This window comes from Mauremys reevesii, linkage group 5 (assembly GCF_016161935.1).
Source record: "Mauremys reevesii isolate NIE-2019 linkage group 5, ASM1616193v1, whole genome shotgun sequence".
Lineage (NCBI taxonomy): Eukaryota > Metazoa > Chordata > Testudines > Geoemydidae > Mauremys > Mauremys reevesii.
In genome coordinates, this window is record NC_052627.1 from 35,287,922 (window position 1) to 35,310,659 (window position 22,738).

The 22,738-nt window shown below is 40.2% G+C and overlaps 1 protein-coding gene across 20 annotated transcripts in view; it reads left to right on the forward strand.

The window, feature by feature from the left end:
- The window catches only part of EMCN (endomucin), a 184,628-nt gene extending 166,955 nt beyond the window's left edge, over positions 1-17,673 (forward strand). For all 20 annotated transcript variants that reach the window (XM_039542624.1, XM_039542623.1, XM_039542609.1 and 17 more), the window contains 2 exons: positions 9,199-9,272; positions 15,676-17,673. In XM_039542624.1, coding sequence (XP_039398558.1) covers positions 9,199-9,272; positions 15,676-15,681 — 80 coding nt within the window. In that variant the 3' untranslated portion in view covers positions 15,682-17,673. The remainder of the gene's footprint in view (positions 1-9,198; positions 9,273-15,675) is intronic.
- Positions 17,674-22,738: the final 5,065 nt, after the last annotated feature.

The window sequence follows — 22,738 nt, forward strand, 5'->3', positions numbered from 1 at the left end:
TGAGAGACAGAATTTAGTCAGTGAGAGACAGAAAAAAGGAATCTGTCTTATTCCAATGTCTGGAGTGTTGAGTGAAGTATGTGTGCACTGTGGCACTTACACCTGAATACCTAGCACAGCTCTCAGAGCAAATGCCTATGCAACTGTGTTTTGGATCGATGGTTTTCCATCGTTTCATAATTAGGGCATGCCCCCATCTTCACTCCACTGGAGAGTCAATGTTTTGTTTAAGCAATTTGTTCTGTCGAGCACATTTAACCACAAATATGTCCTGAGACATGATGCCCTCATGCTGTTGTTGGAACCATGTCAGAGGAAGACAAGGAATTATCCCTCCAACTACAGGCCCAGAGACCAGGCATCTTCTGTGATAAGCTCATGCACATCTGGGCGATGGGGCTTAAGGAGGTAAGGCACCTGTTTGTTTTTTGAGGTTTTCAATGTCTGTTTGACCCAGTGGGGGGCTCAATCCTGGGGGCCCTGCTCATGCCAAAGGGAGTTTGGCTATGGGGAATGGTTCCACATTAGACCACATTTTTCAATTTGCGCTAGTTTCATTCTCTCTCATTTCCTTCATTTCTTCTAGGATCTACAGGAAGGAATCCAGGGTCACCTGAAAGTGTAAACCCTTCTGATGTAGGAAGTGCTTTCTATTCCCTCTTTCTCTTATGAGGAGACTTCCAGTGCAGGTCAGCAGGCAGCAGACCACAGGCATACTCAGTGCCTGGAAAGGGTAAAGGCATTCCCATGTACCTGAGGTGGTGACTTTGACTACTTAGTAAATCTTTGCTTCTGTTACTGTGAACTGTGCTTTCAATGCCTTTTTTTGTTTGTTTTTCTCCTTGAAGGTGGATAGTCTTGGAGCTGCTTCATGGAATGTCATCCCCTGGGAGAAATTATACAATCATAGAATATTAGGGTTGGAAGAGACCTCAGGAGGTCATGTAGTCCAATCCCCTGCTCAAAGCGGGACCAACCCCAACTAAGTCATCCTTGCCAGGGCTATGTCAAGCCAGGCCTTAAGTACTCCTTTTCTTTCTGTCTGATTTTTACTCTCACCCTCTCTTAGTTTGTCTCTTATTTTATAATGACCTGTCACTGTTGTTTCCTCATAGAAATTGAAGAATAAACTCCCCACATGGTCTTCCAGGCAGCGAATGTCTTTTATTTTTCTGTACAGCACCCACCACACAATTCTGACTGAGGCCTCTGAGTGCTACTATCTAGTCCAATTACACATTTTTCTGCACATCTCTGTGGTTGTGTTTTTAAATGAGTGTTATTTTATTGTTTATTATTTCTGTGTCCTGTATGTGTTTCCAAGAGTTTTTAAAGCAAAGTCTACCCCAGCCACTGAGGAGAACTCTTGGGACTGCTAAGGGATCACAGCACTGGGGAATGATATATGCACCTGAATTTTTGGGATACTTGGTTTGCCAGCTGTATCCTGAGACCTCCTTCTCTCAGGGGAATTGCCTATTTCTGCATCTTTCCCTGGTTGGCTATTGAGCAGTGGATATTACATTGTGCCCCATAACTGACATTGTTGTCTGGATAGGTACCTCCGTCCTGCTGGTTGTGAGAAGGAACTATTGGTTGGTTAGGCCTAGTGTGGCCAGGAGATCAGCATTGGGTTGGGTTCAAGTGAGAGCTACCTGGGCCCTGATTTTCCCCCTACTATTACCTGCCTCACACTGTCTCCTATTTCCTAGTGTGTTACTGTGAATGTTACTAGCTGAACAGGCCACAATCAACTGTGTAGTCATCACTGAATTTATTTTTGCACTCCCTCATTTTGCTGTGGCTGCATTTTCAGTCCAGCACGGTTCTATTTTCAAGCATTATTTACACTCCCTCCCTTTTGAATTTTAGAATTATAGTGATGAACATACAGCTTCTGGTCTCCACAGATGCCTTTTGCACTTTTATGAAAAATTAGCCTCTATTGTTACACTTTCATCAGACCAAGACACACTTACGCTGCAATTGCTTTATACCAAAATTATTGTTACTTATGCCGGGTTTTTCGCTGATAGATGTGGTGGTGGAGTGACACCGGAGCACACTTGGCCTCATTAATAACATCCCATAGAAATCTAACACAAAATACAGCTTCTTATTTTTGATGGCCTACATTGCTTACTTGGGCAGCACTCCTATTAAATTCAAAGAGCTCCTTGTGCTTGTCTCTGCAGTATAAAGGCCTCTGGATGACTTATCCTTAGGACAGCTGCTGTTACTCCGCATGCTTCTCTGGTTATGTCCTGCATGTGTGTTGTGCTTGGGATTATCACTGTTCAAGGCAACTGCACATGTATTCCCCCTCTGTGGCCCAGAAAGGGCATCCACTCTGGGCTTCCATCTCCCCAGACACTGTCTATCTGGGGTGGAGACACACAGTTCTCTCACTTCTGACAAGGGTATTTCCAGATGGCATGATTCCCTGACTATGCTGTGGAATCCTCAGCAAAAGACAGACTGCCAAAGCAGGCTTCTTGTGCCTGCTCTTCAGAGACTGATAACAGAGTAATTACCAACAGTTATAAATTACCACACAGTTCCTTCTAAGCAAGCATATTTATTGTAAGATATAAAGCATTGCACATAAAACATTAAAAACAATCAAAGAACCTGCATGCAGGCTAATGAGCTTACCAAAGATTACCCCAACACCAGCATGAGCTTTGGCAGGTGAGCAGTGCTTCAAACCCCACACAGGGTTCAAGTTCATAACACCCTTTGCTCAGAACAAGAACCTTCATGCCTCCTGTGAGTCACTCATTTAGCCAGATTTCAGAGTAGTAGCCGTGTTAGTCTGTATCAGCAAAAAGAACAGGAATACTTGTGGCATCTTAGAGACTAACACATTTATTTGAGCATAAGCTTTCGTGGGCTAAAACCACTTCATCGGATGCATGCAGTGGAAAATACAGTAGAAAGATATATATACACAGAGAATATGAAAAAAATGGGTGTTGCCATACCAACTATAACAAGAGTAATTAATTAAGATGGGCTATTATCAGCAGGAGAAAAACTTTTGTAGTGATAATCATTTTTTTTATGTTCTCTGTGTATATATAGCTTCCTACTGTATTTTCCACTGCATGCATCCGATGAAGTGGATTTTAGCCCATGAAAACTTGTGCTCAAATAAATTTGTTAGTCTCTAAGGTGCCATAAGTACTCCTCGTTCTTTTCATTTAGCCAGTTTGCTTTGAAAAGAGCGTGAATAGCTCATCAGCCTGACAATGGCTTTCTGCTCAAGGACAAGCATGAAAAAAAACTGCAATCCTCCGTGGGTCATTTGCATTCACTTCCCTGCAAGTGTTCCCTAGGAAATACACATCACATATAGTGTCCCAAAAATTCCTTTGAAGTTCCTAACGCTTCCCAGAGATTACATTAATCCTGTCTTCCTCCTCAAGAAATTCTGTACAATACCACAATAGTACATGTAAGTTTGCCTTTTTAATACAGTGGACTCCTAAAATACTTAATTCAATAAGGTTTAACTTAATTCCATAACCCAAAATTCCCCTGTAGAGCAAAGAGTCGCAATACACTCAACCAATGACACACAAGTCAGAAGCATAACAGTGTCAGAATAAATGTTCATGAGCTGATCTGTCAGGACACTCTGTGTATGGCAGCAACTTACAAGAACTAATTAACATGTTTGTGGGTGTTACGTATGCCATATGTTCCCCACCCAAGTGAAAGTTTCATTCGACAAATAAAAACTGCTTCACTAAATACAATATTTTCCCCTTCATATCATCAATTTATTTAGTACTGTGTACTTTTTAGTACATTAGGTGTAATAACTGGAGACTCCTGGCTTGCTGCAGGTTAATGGTTTTATTCAGTAACAACACTTAAGTTTTCAGCTGTGCTATTACTGAAAAGATGTCAACCTGACACTGTCACTTTGGACTCTGCGGAATCTTTTTTGCAATTAGCTAGCATCTGATCTACATTTCCCATTTATTTCAAGTAAATACATTATTGAATCAAGAACTGTATCTACCTTCACATGACAACCAAGTTCTGCTCTTTATCTCCTCCATCCCCATTCTGATTAAGGATGACAACTGGCTGCAGAAGGAAGGAAACTGCATATCAGATTATAGTCTGGTGCCTGAATTTCGCTTGATGACTTTGATAAGAGTATCTGAATTACTAGGCTGCAAAAAACAATTTTTAATAAGTGCCATAATAACATGCTGACCATATCAAAGACCAATGCTGAATTACAGTAGCTCCTTGTAAAGATATCCTAGTTTTTTTGTAGTGGTAATCAAAATGCTGAATTGGAATTAATTTGCAAACTGGACACCATTAAATTAGGCTTGAATAAAGACTGAAAGTGGATGGGTCATTACACAAAGTAAAACTATTTCCCCATGTTTATTTCCCCCCACCCCAGAAGCGCACTGTTCCTCACACCTTCTTGTCAACTGCTGCAAATGGACCATTTTGATTACCACTACAAAAAGTTTTTTTCTCTCCTGCTGGTAATAGCTCACCTTAACTGATCGCTCTCGTTAGAGTGTGTTTGGTAACCGGGGCGGCTCCAGGCCCCAGCATGCCAAGCGCGTGCTTGGGGCAGCAAGCCGCAGGGGGTGCTCTGCCGGTCGCCGCGAGGGTGGCAGGCAGGGTGCTTTCGGCGGTTTGCCTGCAGCAGGAGGTCCGCCGAAGCCGTGGGACCAGCGGACCCTCCAGAGGCAAGCCGCAGAAGGCAGCCTGCCTGCCGAGCTTGGGGCAGCAAAATCCCTAGAGCAGCCCCTGATGGTAACACCCATTGTTTCATGTTCTCTGTGTGTGTATATATATATATCTTCCTACTGTATTTTCCACTGCATTCATCTGATGAAGTTGGCTGTAGCCCAGGAAAGCTTATGCTCAAATAAATTTGTTAGGCCTTGGCTACACTTGAGAGTTACAGCGCTGTTGGTGGCTTTATAGCGCTGTAACTCACTCCCCGTCCACACTGGCAAGGCACATACAGCGCTGTATCTCCGTGGCTACAGCGCAGCATGTACTCCACCTCCCCGAGAGGAATAAAGAGTATAGCGCTGCTGCTGCAGCGCTGGGGTGCCAGTGTAAACAGGGAATAATCTTACTACGCTGTGACTGACCTCTGGAAGCTTCCCATAATCCTTTTAAGTGAAGATAACTCTCTTTGTTTTGTTGTGATGCCTCTGTTTGTTTTGTTGTGAACTCGGGGCTCCGGAGCTGGTTATCAAAAAAACAAACACAGCTAATATTTGCTGTGAATGGGCAGAGGCAGGGGGGGCTCCCTTTGGAACACCCAATGCTAGTGTTTGCTTGAAGAGATGGGGAGGGAGGGGGCTTGAGGAGAGAAGCAGCGCAGCGGGCAGGATTGGGGGGGGTCTGTTTCGGCGCGGCTGCTTATCTGGTCTGTGAGGGGAAAAAACAGTTGCTGTTTGCTTTCAGTGAGTGAGAGAGGAGTAGGGGAGGGGGTTGGAACTTGCAAGGCAGGGCGCTGACACAGTGTCGGCTCCAAAAATCCACTCACTCTCTCTCCCCCACGCTCCCTGTCACACTCCACCCCACCCCACCCTTTTGAAAAGCACGTTGCAGCCACTTGAATGCTGGGATAGCTGCCCATAATGCACCGCTCCCAATGCCACTACAGATGCTGCAAATGAAGCCACGACAGTGCGTTGGTAGCTGTCAGTGTGGACAGACTGCAGAGCTTTCCCTGCTCAGCTGTATGAAGACAGGTTTAACTCCCAGCGCTGTACAGCTGCAAGTGTAGCCATACCCTGAGTCTCTAAGGTGCCACAAGTACTCCTGTTCTTTTAACTAATACAAGGGAATGAGAGAGAGGGAGGATGCAAGTAATAGCAATAAAATCTTAAGATTTCAGTAAGGCTTTACAGTTAGTTGTCAAATAAAATTTCCAGGCTAGTATCTGTGTAATTCCATTATCCTAATCCTGTACCTCAGACCTCTTTCTTAATCTGTGCATCATTTCTTTCAGTTTTTGTAGCTGTGCATGATTTATGTGCAGTTGGCTTCTCATTGCCCTCTGCCAATCTATATGAGATAATTCCTACTCCAACTGGAGAGGTGTCATAAGTCAAGATCACAGGTAAAGTGGGGTCCCATTGCACTTACACCTGTGCAGCTGACAACACATATTTAACTACATCAATTTTTTTCTGTCAATACCTCCTAATTCCCACATTTTCTCCTTTTTATAACAATTCCATCAGTGATTTTAACAGAGTAGACAATCATGAAATGAATTTTCCACAGTAATTAACTGGCACCGGGAAAATTCATTAGTAGTATTACACTATTACGTATATGTTCCAATTGAGAGTGGGGTCCCATTGTGCTAGGTGCTGTACAAACATACAGTAAGAGGCAGCTCTGTGTCAGTTGTCACCGATGACCTCACACTCTTTTATATAGTCCTTCAGTATGTTCCATCTCCTACGCCAATGGTGGAATTTCTCAAATATGCTGCTTAGCTTTCACTTGACAATCTTGAATCAGCTAAAGGAAACAAAAGCCAGTTTCTCACTGATTTTGAAGGCTATTTTGGTGTTTCTGGTGATTCCTGTATCATGTCCTTTCTCTGAACAACAGTCCCCCAAGGTGCCCATATAATCTATCTAGACTGCTTGAGAACAGCAATATGTTTGCATTCTGTGTCCAGTACTTTCAAAATGATTCACTATATTTAGAGATTTTGACCAAGACACCTTTTCCCCCGTAAGCCACAGTTAGCAACATGCTGCACAGTTTAGTGCTAAAAAATTCTGCAAGTAAATTGAAATCTCAGCTGTTCTAACATGCACATGGAAACCAAACCTATCGACTTGCTATAAAATACGTGGGTCAAAACTTATTTTTTTACTGTCTTGGGAACAATATCTTTCAGTTAAGACTTTTTTTGGATTAATAAAAATCTCTTCACACTTAAATAAGAACATTCAAATTAGTTTCTTCTGTTTTTTTTTCCCCTGGTGCCTCAAGATATTCAGCAGAGCAAACATCTTGGATCCAACAATTGTAATACTGCGCCCTTTCCTGCTTTCCAATATCCCATTTGTAGGCTTGTCCAGGTGCACCACGTATATGCTAAAATTTTCTATAGCTTCTTTTAGGCATAATCTGATCTTATTTCTGAAACAGTCCTTTATTGCCTTAGTTTCTTTTGTTCAGAGACTTCCTGTGTTCCCTTTTCTATTCTGAAATTCTATTCTATTCTGTCCTTCTCACTAAATTGTTGGTTTGGAGTAATAGATATAGACTCTAATACTGTGTTTACCAAGGATGTGTAATCCAAATATGTGAGCAAAGATGGAGCAGGCATTGTTATGGTTTATTCTAGAATTCTACCCACAAAACTCCCCACCAGGTGATATGTTAACACAGACAACCAATTAAAAAAACCATAGAGGCATTGCACTGTCAGATCAAATTCTCAGTGGCTGCTCATTGATCTTGCAAAGAGGACATTGACACCTAGCAATTTTTGAGTGGATCAGTCCTTCTATGGGTGTCACATACATCACACTGGATAGATCATGTGTTAGGCAGGGTGCCTGGACTAAATGTCTCTGCCATCTAGGGAGAGACTAATGTTGTCCTGTGTTCCCTGGACCTTAAAGAAAGCAAATTCACTACTACTGGCAGGGATGAGTCTGGATACTCAGCTTTCTGAAACAATTATTGCTAGTTCTAAGAAACACACCATTTTAGATCCCGAGCCAAAGAGCATTCACATCAAGGGGAACGTTTACACTGGCATCAACAACTTTGGATCAAGGCTTTGGAACTGTCCAGTTTCAGTGGGGGGCATTGTGATTCTTTTGTAAAGTCTTCATGGTGGGTAACAGGGATGGGGTACCTTTGGCAGAAGAGCTGATCAGAAAATCTTGAAAAATTTGAAATTCTACAAAAGAAATCTTGGCAATTTTTTTTTGTGGAATTCCTCCCCTTCCCCATTATTTTTCAACCAGTTCTATTTGTTGTCTTCCTTTCCACCCCTTATCTTAATAATGTACAGATGACCAAAAGTAGAGCAAGGTTAATACATGCAGGTAAAGAAAAAACAAGTGTTTGTGTGTGGAGGGGGACTGTTATCACCCATAAAGATGTCAGGGAGGGTCCTTAAAAATCTGTGGAGTTGGCTGGGACAAAACTATTGCATCTAGAGTTGGCTGACATTTTTGGCAGTTGTCTGAAAACAAAAATTGTCGCAAAATATTTTGATATTGTTGAACTGCTCCATTTTTCACCAAAAAACTCTGGACCTTTTATTCTATTTCCTCTCCCCCCCCCCCCCACAACTGTATAGTAAAAAGCTATTGAACTGGTTCCTGATATTTTTTGTTTAGTAAAAACTGGGGTCGGGGGCTGGTAAGCAAACATTTGTTGATAAGCATTTCAATAACTTTTTTGATGTTTTTGATAGACATTATGAACTTTTTTTACAAATCCAAATAAACAAAACAAAACAAGGTTCCATTTTAAACACTTTGAAATCAAAACAAATTCAATTTTTATTGTAAAATTACTTTTGGATTTTTCAACCAGTTCTAATAGAATCCCAGTTGATATCAAGGTCTCTCTCTGCTCAACTCTGAAGATTGCACTGTATTGTACGGCATATATCGCTGCCCACATAAGGTCACTTGAACTATTAGTTATTCATTTCAAATAGCTACAATTTAGTTTTCAGTTGAATAGAACATACTGGATTCGTTGCACCTCTGATTTGTATTGACTCATGTTTATGCAATATGTAATCATGATAAATATGATACATTTTTACAAGGATGTTTCAAACTTCATTGTAATTTAACTATATAGACCTCTTAAATTAGTCTCCTCTCATACACATATTAGTGAGAATAGGGTGTTCTGGAAAAACAGATATATATGGAACTTATGAGCACTTAGGCCACAATTCAGGAAAGCCTTAAGTGAATACTTAAGTCCATCCCTGTTTTTCTAAATTGAAGCTACAGAGAATACAGAATAGCCAAGTCAAGATCCACTGTGTGGAGTGGAATGGAGAATGTTGCATGTAATGTAATTCTGACAGGGAAACTGGGCTAATTTTGCAAAGCTGTCTGTGATATATTCTTGCTGCACTTGTTTCTAATTATGTTTCTATGCCTAATTAATCAAAATGTACCTTCTCTACATTAGGTGAACACTCCTCTCAGGGAAAGAATAGAACTCACCAACATGATGAATCCTCCTCACACCTGGGCAATAAATATGTATGTTTACTCTTTCATTCTGTTTTCTGTAACTTTCATTAATATCTGTTATCATTAGCATGGTTCAGTTAAGCTAAAACAAAAAGCAAGGAATCGTAAGCAGAAAAAACTAATGACTTCTGTCAGTAAGAACCTTAAGGCCATTTTGCTTAAACTTTCATGAACTAGAATCACAAATTAGCTGGGGGGTTTTCCCCATGTTGTAAAAGCAATATTAGAATTTTGCTCCATTGCTCTGGCCTGATATTTTGCCACTCGTACTCAAAAAGTTAAGATTTCTATATGGGCTACAGCTGATATCATGCGGTAGCATTCTACTAAAATAAGAGTCAATCCTGCATTGTGCTGAAATAATTCTAAGAGGTGCTATTTTCTCAATACCTATTGAAGCCAATGAAAATGGAGGTACCCTGCACCTTGCAGGATGGGGCCTAATGTGTGCATTTCTTTGCTTTGACTGTTGACTATTATTTCCTATTGGGTGGAGCTTTACATTTTTGTATGTGAGCCCAAACTAAACATATGAAGTTAAGTGACTAAATAAAAGCAGCCAGATTTACAGGAGTGCTAAGCCCTCAGTCCCAACTGGCTTCACAGGAAGTTGTGTACACTTCAGACCTCTACATATTAGGCCATTTTTATTTAGGTGCTTCAATGTGGATTAAGGTGCTTGATTTCAGTCACCCTAAATTTGAAAATGTTGTCCCACATTTTTGAATATAGGAAAGCAGGGGTCTCTAGAGAATCCATCCAGGTCAAAACTTGAAACCCATCAAGGTCTCTGTGTTGTTCTCCAAATATAAAGTCTTTTCAGGCAGTCATGTCTTTTTTCATCTTTCCCCCCTGTGGTTGCACCCTTGCCTCTCTTTTCACAGTAACCACTTGTCATTTTTATAATTATTTATTATATTATATTTTATTTACTTTTTATTAAGGCAAAGTTATAATAAAATATTAATGTGCTACTCCATACATTACTTGTTACTCAGGATCCAGTTAATATTCAAAGAACCTTGCTAAAGATTCTGGCTGGCTGATTAGGGAGATCTCCTACTCTGGGTACACTACAAAGGCTACCTACATTTCAAAAAATCTATCCTCTTTTTGGCATTTCTCTTGTGTATAAACTTGGTGTGAAAGCTTTTCCATGAAAAGGACAGTCCATATTTTACTATACCACAATTCCATAGGATGAGGAGTCACCTTTTACTACTAATGCGCAAAACAAAGTTTAGCTGCTTACAAGAAAAAATAAATGTATTTGTCATGCTGTTTAAATCCTTTACTAGAGCACTAAGTCAGCAGTCAGTGGATCTCTTAATTTCCTCCCCAAACTCTCCAGTTCCTGGACATAGCCACCAGATGTGCAAGTATGTTTACTCTTTCACCACAACCCCACCAACAGAGCACCTCTCTATTAGCAAAAATATAATGGGGTCAAATGCCATCTATATAGTAATTTATAAACATTTTCTTTATGAGCTACACACATTGGAGACATATAACCCCTTTCCTATATGGACACCCAGTCATCCAGATCAGTTTCTTTGTCCAAATTCCTCTCCCATCTTTTCATCTGGGTTGTTTTCTTATCAACATTTTTTTCCAGTCAAAATTGTATACATCTTAGAAATTAAATCTTGTATTTATTTACTTTATTTGCTCCTGGGCCAACTCTTCAAATGTGGTTCAGGGTCTAGATAGAGCTGCCTTGTGTCCAGTTTTCACAATAAAACATTTGAGTTGTAAATATTGAAAATACGGGATTTTCATATTTGTATGATTTCAAATCAGGCCCCAGGAACAGTTGTGAGAATTGAGTAATCTCAGCTCATACCCACACTGAATAGTCACTTTACTTCCTAGGGGTACATTCCTGATCATTAATGAAAGTAGATAAAAGAGAGGGCCTAAGCAACAGGAGTTGACTAAATTTCTCCAAAGCTGCTAAGGATGCAAAGCTGGTTGAATGGGTGCTTTTATTTATTTTATTTTTTTTGGTGACCTACATTTCTTTTTAACCCAACAATTACTAGGAATACCTTTATTTGGGCTTCTGTTTTGTTTGAGTTATACCCAATATTTGGATGGTCTATTGTTAACTTGAATCACGTCTTTTAATGGTGATGCATAATAAGAAGCCAAATTAGGGAAAGCAAGTTCATCCCACATTGTAGGCTGTAGAAGCTTAAAACTCACCTTTTGTTTTTTATGTTTCCATACAAATTTTAATAGCGCATTGTCATGCTGTCTAGAATGGCTCAATGACCATGAGTGCTCACCCCAGGGCAGACTGTCAAAAACAGGGCAGACACCCCAAACTGGTAGTGTGCTCTACAATTGTTTCTCCACAATATTTATTCTTTAAAATATTTAGGATTCCTTTACCCATTTAAATTTATTTTGATCCTTTTGGGAATATTTCCTAAAATTTCAGATTTATCATGGTTTATTTTGAAGCCCGATAGCTATCCAAATTCCAAAGTCAATTGTTCTGTAATTTCTATCTAGGCTTCTGGATCCTGCAAATATAATAAGATGTTGTCAGAATACAAACCTATTTTGTGTTCTAATCCAAGAAGGCGTTTTGATGCTATAAAAAGCAAGGAGCTGCTTCTAAACATTTAATGCAAATGGCTCCATTGCCAAAGCAAACAACATGGGAGATAACTGGCAACCCTGTTTCATACTTCTAGACAAATTAAAAGGAAGGGATCGATGACCATTAACCAAAGCAGTTGTGCGAGGATGAGTACGTAGGGTCAATATGCCCCTATAAAACTGATTTCCAAAATGAAACTTTACCAAAATCCATCTGAGGTACTCCAGCCAGTCAAAGGCTTTCTCAGTGTCCAAAAAAGCAGTTCATGGAAAGAATTGCTCAAATGCACATTATAGATCAAATTCAGAGTTCTTCTGCTATTGTCAGACAGATGCCTGTCAACAACAAGCCAACATTGGTCAGGGTGCATATATTTGTACAAGATAACACCCAATCTGTTTGCTAGCACCTTGGCATAAATTTTAGTATCCATTTTAATTAAAGAAATAGGTCTGTATGATGTGCACTTGGTAAGGTCTTTTCCTTCTTTAGGAATGACCACAGTATTTGCCTCTTTTTCAGTGACTCTGGAATGTCATTCCCCTGCAATATTATTAAACTATTAAACAGTTCAGTTAAAATAAGGACCAACAATTGCATTAGAACTCTATAATACTCCCCAGAAAACCCATTGGGACCTGCAGCTTTATTGGATTTTAAATTCTTAATTACAACTTCAACTTCCTCTGCAGCAATTTGCCTATCAAGAGCTGCCCCATCATCCTCTGAGAGCTGAGGCATTTTCATGCTTCTCAAATATCTACTTATAAGTTCAGGATTTGGATGTTCTGAAGTGTACCAAGTATGGAAAAGGTTAGCAAACATTTCTGAGATCTGTTTGATGCCAGTTACTAATCTCCCTTTTTATTTCTAATCAGGATGATTTATTCTGTTTCTTTGTTAAATTTCTGGATAAAACCCTATCAGCTTTATTGCCCTTTTCATAATATTTTTGTTTAATATATGTGTTTGCTCAGCTTTTCGTCTTTGTGACAGATTAATCTTCCCTCTTATCTCATTTATTTTCTTATACACTCTTTTTTAGATCCTGTAGAGTTATGTTTACTTTCCAAACAGGAAGTTCTTTAACCAATCTCTCTTCTTCAAGAGCTCTCATCTTTTTGAGGTATGATGCTATATTTGTTAGTATCCCTCTCATTACTGCCCCAAAACACTTATTGATCCTTTCTTTATAATTTTTTTCCATATATTGCTGAACATTTTAAGGGGGTCATACAACAAAGTTCTATTGTACTGTCAGGCCCTTTGTTTTTCCACTAAGTCCCAATCTTTTAAATTAGTGTATGCAGGGAGCATGATCAGACCAAGTTATAATTTCTGGGTTAGAATTTTTGACCAGATTAGCCAACATCCTAGAACATTTAAATCATATAAATCCTAGAATCCATGAGTAGAAGACATCCAGTTTCTTTTCCCACCAGACATACACCCAGGTCCTTATTTTATCAATGATGCAACAAATTTGCACTTGCTGCTCCACATGCCCTCTGTGTACATTTCATTGGGATTAAATGCTTTGTTAAAATACCCCTAGAATAATATCCTCTTCCCTAAACCTTCTGAAATCCCTAAAAAAAGGATCAGAAAAAGAAGCTTGCCCTTGATTGGGAGTTTACTTTTGAAGGAGTCCTTAATTTAAATTATATCTGTTGTCGGTGTCTATTATAATTTCATTTTTTTAAATATCTTTAGCAGACTTGGAACTCTTCCCTCATCTCCTTTATTCATCTTTCTGATTTCTAAACAGTGGGTCTTTCAAGTCAGCCTTAGTGACTGAGGCTTCTCCACCCACATCCATAGTTTGTTTACTGGAGGGGGAGTTACTTTCTTTTGTGGCCAGGTCTTTGTTTTAGGGCAGACAGATCTTTGTACTGGGGAATTTCTTTCCTTTCAAGACACCTAGATCTTCTTATCTTACATCCTTGTTTGTTGCACCTCTCCCAAGATGGCTGCTGCCACACTTTCCCATTGTTTGTCTGATCTTTCCCAAAGGGCCTCTGCCACAAGTGCACAATTGTAATGAACTGATTGGTTGTTGGTTTTTAATATCTCTTTATACTTCTCTGCAGAATGCAGACTGGCCTTTTGAAGTGCGACAGGGAAGATAAGGGCCTGAGTGTACACAGCTATTTGCTATTTAAGACTCTGCTACCTTAACTAGAAGTCGTAACAGCTTCCACTGGAAGCAGTAATGAGCAGCAGTTCTGTAGCTCTGAAAAGAAACCTGGTTGTTGTGAATGAATGAAGCTGCTAAGTTAAAAGTAATATTAATATTTTCAGAGGCATTGAAGTGGCTTTTGTAGTGTACAGAGAGCTTGAGCACTCTTACCATGCAAAAAAGTTGCATTTTCTTTCTATAATTCATGCATATAATGCAAACGCATTTATATTCATACAACACTTTCTACTGCACTGAGCTTTATATAGCAGGACCATAATCCTGCAAGCTGATCCACATGAGTGTTTCACTGGTGCTCCAAGTATGCTCAGCGGTCTAACCGCATGGATCTGATTGCAGGAATAGGACTCAAACAATCAACAGCACTGAAACGCAGCCATTCCGGGGCTCAGGCAGGCAGCCAATCAACGAGCAGCATGCTGCACAACATTAGGATAGATGGGAATTAGCAGTATAAGCACAGAGAGCTAAAGTCAAATAAAATTTAAAAATATACTTCCCAAATGGGCAATATACAATTCTGGGGAATATAGGATGCATAGACTACCAAGCAATACGTGCCAAAGCAAAGGCACCAAGGCCTGCATGAAGATATGGATAGCAAGCAGACAGAATCAGACAAAATGAACCTTTAAATAGAATTAGAAAGACTATGTACATTTAGATAAAAAGTGTTCAGATCAAAATGCATAAACCCTTTTCTTACCTAAGAAGCAGTTTCTATCTCTAGTAGATAAAAAAAGAAAGCATTTAAATTACAGTACCTACTGATGAAGAATATATTAATGAGGCACCATTTCTGGGGAAGAACCCATGGTTCTGCAAAGTTCCTCATGGGAGGAGAGAGGGTTCTCAACTCCTTTTGAAGCCAATGTGCATGGTGCTCAGTACAGCAGAGGATAGGTCCCAGAGTGAGTATGGGTAAGAAACAACATGAGAAATGTACAGACGGCTCTGTCCTGCTTGCACTGAAGGAAGTGGCAAAACTCCCATTGGCTTCCATGAGTGCAGCAGGAGCAGCTCCTAAACAATGCATCCACTCAATGTTTTTACTGGTCATTTTGAGGGAGGAGGGGAGTCTTATTGTACAAATGGCCAAACTTGCCCCTGTCCTTCATTCTAAGGCCTTTTGGAGAATAATAGTAAATTCACAGGGTCAGTCTTTTTATGGGCATAGTGGGGAATTTGGTCCCTGTGCTCTTATAGGCTGGGGTTCTGCTTGGTGCTCGGTTAGACTTCACCACTGTGCCCCTGATGTAGGCAAATGATTTAAAGGAGCAAGTTTTCTTTCATGAATTTGCACATTCAGGGACCAGACAGATTTGGTGAGAAATTACTGCTCCGTTGAAATCAATTAATATTTTATAAACTGAGGCAAGTCCTTGTTCTCAGGTGAGGCCTTTGATCAAATATTGCCCTGGGAGAACAAATCATGTGAATTCCTACAGATGTAAGCAATTGAGAATAAACATTCCATCTATAATTCCAATAGTTTTCTTCTGATTTTGGCACAATAATAACAACCTTGTTTGTATGCCAATAGTTGATACTGACTAATCTGAATAGGGATGATAATCTTGAGATTTTTATTGTCATTTCAGATGTGAAGCTGCCTCTTTTGCCACATTATAAAGGAACTGCCCTATGAAGTTATAGTTCCACAGGGGACATGTCGATCAGCTGCAGCTTCCTATAGACAGGCAGAACATTTGTGTTAATTGTTCTATGATTAGCTCTTACTTTCCATACTTTAAATGCCTCGTGTTTTCTGCTGGAAAGACTCTTGTGTTTTCTTAATGGCTACATAACTGGTGTACCGTACATATTTATTATTTCTACACATTAAAGCAGAGAAACTTTCAGAAATGATACAAATATTGTAAAAATCTGGTGGTGTGTGACTAATAATGATGTCTTTCTTGTATATAGAAATGTTTTCTTCCCATACAGGAAGGAATATGTTAATATATTTTCTTATATGCTCAATAAATAGTCTTCTGAAATCATATGTAGTAGATTGCAAACTTGGGGCCTGATCTTTCAAACACTAGTATGCAAAATTATCATTACCACAAGTACGTCCATTGACTTCTATGGGGCTACTCATAGTAGGAAGCACTTCACCTGGTAGTAAATGTTTGCAGGATGGGGCACTTGGAGATAATATCAAAGTGGTTTTGGTTTTGTTTGTTTCCATGAAGGGGGCGATTTTACCAATTACATTTTACATTAGATTTTTTTAAAACACTGTAAATTACTGCACATGGGCCTTAAAATGCAAACGAATTACAAACAAATATTATAGGGTTTGTTTGTTTTTACTGTTCCTTGGGTAGTCACTTTGTTATATCTGCTGTAAGAATATTTTTTCAGATTTAATCTGCAATATACAGTGAGGACTCAAAAGGCATTTACTACAGGCTGCATTTGTCAAGGGAGTAACAACAGTGATAGGCCTTGTTTCTCAAATTTTGAGTAATGCATGGAATTCCTATTCATTATTTATCAACTCTGGAAATTTAATGATTCCTTCCAGTGATAATTACAAAATATCTCAATTTATAAAGCACTTATGTAAGTATCTAAATAGTGCTGCTATCTCCATGTGGTCTGCTTTTCTAGATATATAAACCTTTGGAAATTTATAATAATTTGATCAATCTCAATCTGTTGATTCAAGTTCCATTTATTTGCTGAAATATGAAAATGAGACATAGGAGTCTCATTAGTGGTCTAAACACAGGATTGAGAACCAAGCATTCTAATCCTAGTCCTTTCCACTATGCGTTCAAGCAAGTCACTTAGCTCCTCTTTCTAGTTTTGCTGCTCTGCAAAGTGGCAACAATAACACCTACCTACCACTCACAGGGCTGTTGTGCAGATTAATTAGTTAATGTTTGTGCAGTACTTTGAAAATGAAAAGTGCTCTTCCAGTGGTAGGCATTATCAGCTTCTTGTTTTCTCTTTGATGGGTCTCACCCTGTATCTAAGAGACTCAAAGGAAAACTTTTCTATGAAGCACTGTGAAAGCTGGGCACCAAGTCCACAACCAGTGTGCTACAGACTGCAGCTGAACCTTTATGCTTAGATAAGTATCAGAGGGGTAGCCGTATTAGTCTGGATCTGTAAAAGTAACAGAGAGTCCTGTGTCACCTTATAGACTAACAGACATATTGGAGCATGAACTTTCATGGGTGAATACCCACTTCATCGAATTCACCCACGGAAGCTCATGCATTCTTTGTGCTGGATCATCTGAGTGACTCGGGGGAGTTTGGCTGAGCAAAAGCATCATGATGTCTGTACTTTCAAAAGGTGAGGCCATCTAAAATGCGCAATTCTAGAGTTTATATAAAATATTATACCCACTTCAGCTTCCTGACTGCTGAGGATTCCCAATGGAAAGAAGAATCTATGCTCGAGTTTTCATGTAAATGTAAAATAGGTGTTTCGTCGCACATTCTTTATAGGGCAGTTTGAAAGAGCTGAGAAATGTGAGTGTGGAAGATTAATATAAGTGATTATGCAATATCAGTGTGCAGAAACTGTCATTAAGTGTCCAGATAATGTTAATCTTACAATAAAACTTTGTATCTGTATTAAAAGCCTCTCTTCTCTGTCTCTGCAAATACACAATATATAATCCACACCAAAAACAAATACTGGACCTGAGCCTGTTTTCCTGTTGCACACTGCATGAGGCTGGCCTCAGGTCCAAGTGTTACCCTGTTTCTGCAGCGAAGCATTCTTGGCATTGTGGCTCCAAGGGACACCAGTGAGTTTTAGGCCTTGCAGCAAAGCATACTGGGGAAGAGGCTGGGGATATAAAGAGCTCTCTTCCTCAGTGTAGGCGAGAGAGGGGCAGGAGCTGGGCTCAGCAGCAAGAGAGAGACTAGGAAAGGAAAAGACACTCTGTCTCTCTTCTGTCAAAAGGCCTGGGAAGAGGCTTCAGAAGACAGCCAGGCTAATTTCACAGGCTAAGTTAGCCCAAGAAGTGGATGTTTGTAGCAGAACAAAGGAAATATTCTCAGTGGGACAAGCTAGTGGTCAGACCTGCCCCTGCTTCATTTTTGAGGGGCCAAGGCTTTCTCTCTGGATGACCAGTATGGGGTACTTGAGTTGTACAATGGAAAAGATTGACAGATGCTTGAGGAAGTGTTGTGACCCAGGGAAAGAGATTAGAAGAGTCCCTTTTGGGACTCTGTTACCCCAAAAGGATGATGTTTAATGGTCTAGCTGGGGGACAAACTACCCACCAAGGAGAGAAACTAGGCCTTTAGATTAACAGAAAGGTAAACAGTTACACACACAAAACACTCATGGGATCTCTAGGTGAGATGCAAAATCAAGCCCAGTGAGATGATACCTGTCAGTAAACATGGCTGAAATAGAAACTAGGCCCGAAGAGACCATTAGGTCATCTAGCCTGACCTTCTGTGTAACCAACAGCTAGATCCAAGGCATGAATCTTGCCTGTATTTGTTCTGTGTGGCAATATGAACCGAATTCAAAAATTTCAACAGTCTGACCATAATCAGAAGGTAATTAATGTGCATTGTTGCAATTCAGGAATAAAGGACATTTTTGACTGGCAAACAGTTTATGTTCAGCTCCTTCAAAGATGTATTGGGTCTTGAGTCATGATTAATAAAGCTCTTGGAAGTCAAGTTTGCCAGGGGAGAAGACTGCTCGGTGTTTATATTAGGCAGCATTCAGCTTGAGTCCAAGTGCTTATCCATATCGTGTCTACATTTCATATGGTGTCTGCATTTCTTTGAGTTTGTTCCTGCCCAGACTTACAGAAGATTTGGCAGCCTTGTAAGAAGTATTTTTTCTAATGTTGACTTGAAAGTTCTGGCTAATTCTGCCTTTTAGAGTTTATGCTCATTTTTAGAAACTCTTTGGTTAACACATTTGAACAAATCCCACTTTAGAATGTTGATTTATTATTGTGCTGTGCCAACTTGCTGGAAGGATGGGCTATAACTTAGTAGTGTTAAACAGTTGTATGTGGTTTACCAGATATAGGCACTGCCCTGGGTTGGAGATGGTGCAGAGATACACAGCCCCAGCAGGAGCTCTGGGAGACATTATGGCTCAGATTTTCAAAGGTATTTAGTAAACTAACTTGCATAGAAATCAACTGGAGTTAGGCACCTAAATATATTTCTGAGGAGCTGGCCTGTGCTACAATGAATGCAGGGAGAAAGCAACCCTGCAAAACATACTCCATTCAAGGCAAGTGATAGCCCAGCCACCTCTCTGTCCTTCCTTTGCCCCACTCTGGTGCTAGTCTGTTTCCACACTTACACTTGCCTGAATGCCAAACTGGGATTGTGTTCAGCCCCTGTATGGGGAAGGTGCCTTGCATTCGCTCTCTCCCCCATTTGCACACTGATGCCAGGACACAAGTCAGTCTTTAAACCTCTCATTTCATTCAGTCCATATGTGAGCACAGATCACACCTGCACCTCTGTGTAATGCCCCCTCTTTACATAAACATACCCCTCTCATTCCTCTTAATCCTACCCCCTCTCTTTAGCATCTCTCCCTAAAAGAGACTTTCTTCCTCATCTATGATCTTGTTGCTATGGAAAGAAAACAAACCAAGAATTCTCAAACTCTCTCTCTCCTTAGTATTTTGAATTTGTGCTGTATAGTCATGTCTGTGCTGGAGAATAACATTCTGTATTCCAGTTTCATTCAAGACCTGCCATACAGTTATCTTTACAACAGCCTTTTTATACCTATTGAAAACATAAAGGGCCAGACTTCAGGCTGTGCTAGTGCCAACCTGCCAATGCAAAGTTTATTTGTCCCCTGGAAAATTCCCCCCTCTCTCTGTGAGAGGGGGGATTCCTCAAATAATATAGAGCTACCATAGCAATGCCAGTACAATGGGCCTGGTTGGCATGTGTGTGTCCACCAAAGATCTCCAGCTGCCGGTATGAGTCCTTGGGGCCATAGGCAGCTGGTACAAGTTAGAGCAGCACTCAGGGGAATAGCATCACACAGAGCTGTCTCAGAACTGAGGGAATACAAAGGGAGCTCAAAGTTTCTTTTATAGCAGAGGATCTGACTCTAAATTCTTCTAACAAGAAAAAACTAAACCTACTATAGAGAACAATTCTATGCTGGCAGGCATGGGGGCTAGATGATTTTTTTTCTTTTCCAATTTCAATTATTCTTTAAAATTTTTCCAGATGTGGCTCTGTTCGATAGAGGAATGACTATGCTAATACTGTTGTTGCTGTTATTAACAGCTTGTAGCTCTCTGATTACATCAGCGGGACATTTCTCTGTGCACTACTGTGTTCTTTAACTGATCATTTGTCCTCCCTCCCCACTTTCTTTTATTACTTAGCCAAATCCACCACCCCTGTTTGAAGTTCTTGGGGAGCTAAACACACAAGTAAAATACAACGCCATTATAACACACCACAAAAAGAAGAGCATAAAATAGCAACAAGCCAACTGAGCAGAACATGATGTGGATTGACTACGTCTGGATCAAAGACTGACTCTCAGCCTTTGGATGTAGGCAAATCTGCGATTTTGTTTTTCTGTTTTGTTTTTAAAGCAAAGTAATAATTGAAGCCATTTTGCATGCAAGGTAAGACCTGGTTGTAAATGACTCAAAAGCAGCTTCAAAGCACATTGCAATAGAATTACGAACTGGAGATGAAAGTGGTTCTGAGAAATTAAAACAAATGTATGGGACCCATCGCATCTTGATGTATAATAGCTGCTGCTCTTCAGGGGCTCCGTAAGCTTTACAGTTAAGGCCTTTTCTAGTTACAGTTAAGGCTTCTGAACTCTCTTTTGCAGGTTCTTCTGCAAGAGGTGGGGCCCTTGAATTCAGCTGTTAAAATTGAAACCGTGAGGATTAGGGCTGGGGACCTTAGGGAAGTTACAATCAGGCTCTGAACTCTGCAGCTCAGACCCATCTCTAGGGTGGACAGTTGTGCAGCAAAGTAGAATGTTACCTTGTCCCTTGGGGGCTATGAAAAGTGATACGTACTTTTCCTGAGTTAACAATTAAATGCCATGACACCAGCCACCTCTGAGGGCGCTACACCTAAATAAGGACTGAGGGAGTTGATCTTGCTGGATTTTGATTATCCTCATCAGCCTTTGTCATATTTTCCAGTGATCTTCTTCTAAGTCTTACTTAAAGGAAAGGAACACTGTGAACACATTAGTGTAATCCCTAGAGCTTTCTCTTTCAAAAGACTTAGTGCTTGGACTTCAGCTAATTTTGTTTTTCAGTGGAAGTACTATACTGCCAAGAATCCAAAATTTGGAAGGATTTCCCCAAACCAAGCCTTGTATTTAATGGATTATCTTAGTGAAACCAAGTCCTATTTAAGAGACTATCTCAAAGAAGAAAATCAGCCAGACGAAGTAATAACAAAATTCATTAACTACTTAGTTTCCATCAGTCATTCTGCACATCCTAAGTTCAATATGTCAGTTTCTGACACCAGGCGCTTGAACTTTCAGGTCAAATAAGCAAGGCTATGTGGAGTAAATTCACTTCCAAATTCAAAACCTGATTATGTACCTTCTTAGGCATGCCCTCATACAGAAGCCAGTGCTCTTGTCTGGTACAGGTGGGAAAAAAGGCTGGACCTGAGTAAGGTGGTGAGTGTTGGCTATCCCAGCCCAGAAAAGATGGTTTGGCCGCTGCTACACATATAATACACATCTGTCTTATGCCTCTCTTGTAGGGATGGGATGAGCCAGCTAACAATAGCAGCTTCCCTAATGTGCAGGTGGTAGCGCGCTATGGAATGGTGATATTTTCTAGCATGTACGAGTCATAGCACAGGACTGACTTAAGACTAATGCCCATAAGAGGATGAAAACAGGTGTTCTCTGCCCATTCACCCCCATGCTCTGTCAGGGTTGTCGTTTGTGGGTATACACGCTCATGCAGCATAGACAGTGAGTTGGCAGGCCCATACTGCCAGGTTGACATGGAGGTGGACTGATGATTTGTATGCAGTACAACTTAGCTTCTAACGTCACACAAACTTATGGACAAGACCTCTGTGGAGACATTTTGGCACGCTGCAATTGGAGATTGGCTGCCACGCAACAGACTGCTGCTGGACCACTTGCCAGGGAGATGGCCACCAGCAACAGGCATCATCCCTCTGACTTCCCAAGTTGCTGTCTGCATAGGATACATAGCAGAGTACTTTATCGGGATTTTTATAGTGAATGTAAAAGGCAATGACTTAATCTTACTGCATAGCTGACGTTTTGCTGAGCACTCTGGGCAAAAGTACTGAATTAGGCTCATTGGGCATTCAGATAAAATGGGACCCAGATGTGAACCACCCCTAATGCTTTGCAAAACCACCCTGAGCTTTAACTAGTTCTAGCAATATCCTGTTTTACTGAGTGAATTAAAATATAGCACTTAGTCCAAGAAGATATGAGAGAAGAAGGTTATGGTTGAAGAAAACTGGGCTTCCATTATTCCTTTTCTAGTCTATTCAGGTTCTTATATTGCTCCCATCACCATTGTGGAAGAAACAAACTTTACTTTTAGGTTGGAAGCAATAAAATTAGAGACAGCTTTATTTAAGCAATTGCAAGGGAAGAACACAGCTGGCAGAGAGCATTTTTGCCTCTGTTTCTTCAAAGTACAAACAA